This window comes from Talpa occidentalis, unplaced genomic scaffold (assembly GCF_014898055.3).
Source record: "Talpa occidentalis isolate TD23 unplaced genomic scaffold, MPIMG_talOcc4v2.1 talOcc4.14, whole genome shotgun sequence".
In the NCBI taxonomy this organism is placed as follows: domain Eukaryota; kingdom Metazoa; phylum Chordata; class Mammalia; order Eulipotyphla; family Talpidae; genus Talpa; species Talpa occidentalis.
The window spans coordinates 40,955,199-40,961,198 of NW_023601433.1; the positions used below are offsets into that span (position 1 = coordinate 40,955,199).

The following is a 6,000-nucleotide window of genomic DNA, read 5'->3' on the forward strand; positions in this document are numbered from 1 at the left end:
CCAAGGTGACAGATTTGCCAAGAGCTGATTATTAGGTTCACTTGTTTCTTATTTGACACATCTTTATGTATCATCTCTCAGACTGCTACCAGAAAACCAGATTAAAAACGAGCTGTTATCTTTTCTAGAAACTGACTCATACCTTTTACTGGATGACAAGGGAATTATTTCAGTTTTAGAAAGCATTCTGTTTCATATTTTACAAGGCTAGCATAAGCAAAAATTGATAAGAGAAAGACTATTAAAACAATTTTTACTAAGGTTCGTCTTCTAAAACTTAAATTGTGATTTTCAAAACAAAAATCACATGTATTTCATATATTCTTAAATTTTACATGAGCAAGAATCTTTTTAGCAATGATTTTCTTCTGTGTTCCTGATGTTTTTTCTCTAATATTTTAGGACATTTTAGATGAAATGAGAAAAGAATTAACAAAGCTAAAAGAAGAACTTATTGATGGTGAGTGCCTTAACAAATTTGCTACTGCCCTAGAGTAATGTTTAAGATAAGTCTTTGTGTAAATAAATAATCCTATCACTTGAAGGCATAAAACTGTTTTCTAGAGTATCCTCCCCTTTGCTTGTCTTGGGATGTCAGGGAAGCCTTCTCCCCTTGATATAATGAAAATTATTTGTAACGATAGGGATAAACAAGCGCCCTGAGTTCCAGCTGCGGGTTGGTAGGCAGAGAAAGAGCAAGTCTTTCTCCGGTTCCCTTTGCTCATTCTTCCTATTCCTCTGTCCTCTTGTGTTTGAGCCCACAGAATCAGTGTTTTCATTTTGTATATAAAAGGGGGAGAATAAATAAATACACATATATTGAAGTGAGTGTTCTCTTTGTAGTAAGAAAACAGATATATGCAAGGAAAGATGTAACATCAACTTACCTTTTTCTTATTGTGCGTTTAAATACAGCCATCAAAAAAAATCCAATTAACAAATTATCTTAAGAATGAATTGTTCATTTTTTTAACCTTGTAATTATATCTACTTTTTCCTTTTCCTACCCAGCAATCAGGCAGGAACTGAGCAAGTCAAATACTGCATAGAGAAACAAACTAAGGAGAGATAGGACTTTAATCTGGAGAAAGAAAGGAAAAAAAAAAAAAAAAACAACCTACAAACAACTGTTAACAACAACAAACCCCTACATTTTGTGAGCTGTAAGAAGAAAATGGAGACAAACAGTTGGAAGGAGGGAAAAACCAACATACTTCGAAAGCCTTCAGACATTATTACTCTGGCGTTAAGCTATTTCCCTCCCAGTTTGCTGCTTTTTTCTGACCTTTACAACAAGATGGAAGAGAGTAGTATAAGAGTTCCTGTAGCAGTTATGCAGAAAATATTAAACCCATCAGGCAAGATCACCGTGCATTGAAATATTTTCATGTCGAGATAAAATGACACATTTTCCACTATCCATTGCTAAAATAAAGAGGAGAAAGGCTTAAGAAATTTTTTCAGAGTGCTGATGAAAGAATCTAGCAAGTTTTGCTATTGTATTGTAAATGTTTCTCTCAGGTTTGTCTTCCTATCATATTTGATATTCCATAAGTAATTGAGATCAGCCCTATGTAGGTTAAGATCATAAAATGTGAAACAAATGGAATTGTATGTGCTTTCAAAGGGTGATACTTATAAGAAAGTGTCCTAAAAATGATTTGTCCACCTTGAGGAATTTTAGAATGATAGGAAGTCTCTCGAGTTAGCCTTCATGCAATTTTGTAGATTAAAACATAAAATTCGTCCAGAATTTAAAGATTTAGATGCCTTCCTAAATTGTTACAATGCTTTACCAAATCTTTGACTCCTACATAACACAAACCAGTGGTCAAATGTAAAACAGTATATTGTAGATTTACTGTAGGTTTTCAACCTTTTTTAGATTTATGCATGTGGACATTTTTATAATGTAATTACAATCACCACAGAATTAGCTTTTTTAATTGCAGACAGTAATGCATGTCACACTAATATGTAGTGGCCTTTTTAAGGCCTAGTCCCAGGGAAAAACATTTTGTAGAGTATAGGGGTGTGGGAGGAAGGGAAGGCATAACTTTTTATTTAAAGTTAATTTCTGCACTATCTTTTTTTCTCAGTTACCTGCATGAATAATAATGAGGAATATTTTGTGACTTTAATTGGTAAATATGTTAACAGAACCAAGTACTTAATCTTTTACATCATGTCTTCAGCTATTTGTATTTTAACTTCAGTAATTTCAATGGTCTGAAACATGATTCTGAGCTTCACGTGAATTGTATCTTACTGTGGAACTCAAAATTTCAATCCCTGTTTTGGGCCCTGCAGTTATACAGGTGTTCAGGTACATGTTCCTGACTATGAAGTTGCTTTCGAATTTTGTTTTGTTGAAATACAAGAACAACAATGGCAACAATTAAGGTCACAGAAATCATTAAGGGAAACCAATGAGGAGTTCTGAAATTCTTTTAATAAATAGAGACTTAGGAGGTGGAAGAAGGAATGAGATACTTTCCTTACCACTGAGTGTGTGTGTGCACTCCCTTTTCTTTCTCATAAGATTAAAATAGGGCAGAAATCCTATCTGTTGCGATGATAGAGTTTTTGAAATATTAGGAAATAAAGTTTTCCGGGCTCTCCATCTTGATTTATGCTTGAGTTGTTAATGTGCCATATTTGCTTTGAAATCTTTGATTATTAGAAGTTTTACTAAAATTTTGAAATGATCCTTTTTCATCTGCTTTCTAGATTTCTTCCATCTCAGTTCATAAGACAGAGCTTGTTGATTGCATCGTTTTCTAAATGCTGCAGATTCATAGCCATTACCACTTCAGAGAGGTTTGAATGAGGGAATTATTTTTCTTTGTTAACATAGTTTCTGTAGAAACTTAATTTTTAGATTAATCTGTGATGGATGAGCTATCATCAGTCAAATATACATTTTTTTTTTTCCCTATCAACTCTTTGTTGTCATGCAATAGTAGTAAAGGCATTGAAGATGCAGCAAGCTTTCAAAGTACTATTTTCTAAAAAGGAGGCATTTTCATCTTTATTATTGTACTTTTGGTTATGCAAACACTTAGCTGATATAGACATTAATGTCCCCTATAAATCTGGTCAGAAATCACTTTTGATTTTGTTGGTTAAATTGAATAGTCTGTAGTAGGATAGAGTACTGGGAACAAGTGGTCCAAAGTAAGATAAAAAGACTACAAAATAATGCTAGATCTTTAAAAAGAAACTGGTTTATGCACTAAACGTTTTGTGCCTTGGTCTAATATTAACATGATGTCTGTGTAAAATGACAAAAAGAACCAGTGTTGAATCACGTTATATTTTGCATTATTCCAGATTGCTTAATGTGTTCTTTCCAAGACTTTGATTGAATTACTAAACTACATTTGTCAACATGACATTTTTGTCATTGTTAGAGATTTCAGTAATTAAAATGGGAAACAGAAGCTTAAGTTATTTTCCTTATCAAAACCCTGTTCCTTGGAACCACATTATGATGGTTTATGTGCTCTTGTACGTTGGATGTCTTAAGCTGAGTGCAGTTTAGGGGATCCTTTCTAATTACAGGAAGGTACTTCTTTCCTCAACACTGTGATCTGACCTGTGACAAATCTGTACTATACACTATGTAAATGGCTAACAAGTCAATTGCAAACCAACTGAATGTACAAATCTTAGTGCTGGTGCTGAAATCTCTTCAGAATAGTCATCATGATTTCACAGTTTGTTTCAAAATTTGCAAGCATCAAGTGTCAATCAAAACTGAAGATGAAACACTAATGAATGTTGAATTCTCATGCTTTAGGTGTATTTCCTTTTTAGATTTTTCAGTTCCTTGCTATTTTTACCATACTGTTTCATTTACATTTCCTACGCGCTAACTTCGTTTGTGCGATTGAAATAAAATTGCAGTATATACATGTTGCTTGTTTGTGACACTTAGATGATCTTCTAAAATAGTGTTTTGGCTCTAAAATAAGTTATATTGAATGTGAAAAACACTTCTAAAAGTCCATGACTTTACTACTAAGTTTACATATCACAGTCACTATTCTTTAAAGAGTTCATAAGTCATAAATACTAAGTAATATATACAAAGGGAATGTGTGATAATGTATTTACTTTTTGTTTGAAATAATTTGTTAGCTATTCCCTCGTCTTACTTTCTCTCAGCCCAGCTTGACAGTGTCTTACTCTTATAATCAAGAAAATGATAAATGTTTGATTTTATTCCATTTTGTTCTGTGACAGTCAGATACTTAAGCTCATTTATGCTATTAAAAAATTCCTTTATGTGGTTTGCAGTGTAAAGAATATTGAATGGTAAAGGACTTTATTTAACAAGTACTGAATTGTAAATACAGTAAAATCTGTATCCGTTTATACTTTATCCTGATTTCTTAAAACCTACGTATAAGCAGCAGTACTTTTTACCTGACTCTTAAGAAGTATTAATTTTGAGTTCCATCTAGAAATTCTAATATCTTCATTAGAAAACTAACGATCCTGTCTTTTTCCTTGTACTATGTCCCAGTTCCCTTCTCTGGTATCCTCTCCACTTCTCTTGGGTTGGGTTCACGTTTCTATCATTCATTGACATTTTATAGCCAATACACAGTTCTAAAAATATCAACTGACTTTCCTCTTTATCCTGTCTCAGGTCCTTACTTCCCTTCCTATGTAAATCAGAATGTTTGTCTACAAACTAAAGGTCATTTCCCATTCAAAAATGTATTAAGTAACAGATGGTAACCTTTTTAAATTTGTCTGGCTACAAACAACTTCTGTCTCCTAAACTTGTATATACTTTCAGTGCCATTGTGAAGAATTCACCTTTAAATTCTGATTAGTGTTATCCTATGAAGTGCAGTTTACAAAGGTATGTTACAGGATCTCTGTAATTCCTTTTTGTAGCCATCACAACCTTATAAACACACTACCCTTTAAATTTTGTTCATTATAAGCAAAAAGGTGACATCATATAAATAATGTGAAGGAATTTTCTATGAGCTCTTCTTTATAAAAGTTATTACAAAATTCACTTTGCCAGTGAAATTAACTCTAGCATTCATTTCAGAACTCCAGATCTATTCCTATTCCTTGTAGCACAATTTTGGTTTTTTACGAAAGATGAATTAGTGTTTGTATATCTCTTCAAAGCACTAAGGAATGAGAAAGGAATTCCAGGAGTACATTAAAATTATTGATGCTGAATGCTTCCAACTTTTCACTGAAAAGCCATTTAATATTTATACTTAGATACTTTTTTAAACTCTTTTTTTTTTTTTTTAAGTTTTTACACTGTACTAGGATAGAATGGAACACCTCAGTAGCTTCTGAGGCTAATACAGAATTTCTGTCCCACCATCACTTGAGCAAACCTGGTTCCCCTCACTTCTGCAACCAGTGCAGTTAGTGATTGAGTTTGCTCTATACTAGATGCTTTTGAAGACAAGACTCGAAGAACATAAAAGGAAGCTATGTGAATCTGTGTGAACAAAATTGTTCTAGACACCTTCAGCTACAATAAAGACATAGTAGAGGATATTTACTTAATGAGGATAGTTTTTTTCTCTTGAATATAAACACATTTGACTAAGTTGTCAGAATAGGACATTTGTATGAGCCAAGTACTGTTGGAAGTCTGTAATGCAGCTTTTTTCTGTTCCCAGCATCCAAATAGGGTGTGGATTGGGTTAGTTCTTTTTATCTTGTTTCTACATAATTTTTGAGACTCAAGAGATTTTTTATGACTGTTATTACTGGTAAAGTGAAATCTTCAAATTTTAAAAAGCCTAAAGTTGATTAGAAAAGAGTCAATAAAGTAAATTTAGGATGGATAGATCTTCAGCTGCAACACAGATGGAGTTGTAGGATAAATCCTTGCTGAACACCAGTGGTAAAGTCACATAAGGGACAAATTGAGTCTTTTTTGTAAGGAGCCACATTTGAAAACTATGTAAATCAATTTCTGCCTTTCTAATATTTATAAAGTTAACAGTT

At 32.9% G+C, this 6,000-nt stretch overlaps 1 protein-coding gene and 1 non-coding gene across 8 annotated transcripts in view; one reads left to right on the forward strand and one right to left on the reverse strand.

Moving 5' to 3' along the window:
* Positions 1 to 3,915, forward strand: part of ENAH (ENAH actin regulator) — a 121,981-nt gene extending 118,066 nt beyond the window's left edge. For all 7 annotated transcript variants that reach the window (XM_037510360.2, XM_037510359.2, XM_037510361.2 and 4 more), the window contains 2 exons: positions 403 to 460; positions 1,012 to 3,915. In XM_037510360.2, the coding sequence (XP_037366257.1) occupies positions 403 to 460; positions 1,012 to 1,049 (96 nt within the window). In that variant the 3' untranslated portion in view covers positions 1,050 to 3,915. The remainder of the gene's footprint in view (positions 1 to 402; positions 461 to 1,011) is intronic.
* Positions 3,916 to 5,296: 1,381 nt separating this feature from the next.
* Positions 5,297 to 5,428, reverse strand: LOC119245411 (small nucleolar RNA SNORA66). The gene has a single exon (XR_005125341.1). It is a non-coding gene; the product is annotated as a small nucleolar RNA SNORA66 (small nucleolar RNA).
* Positions 5,429 to 6,000: the final 572 nt, after the last annotated feature.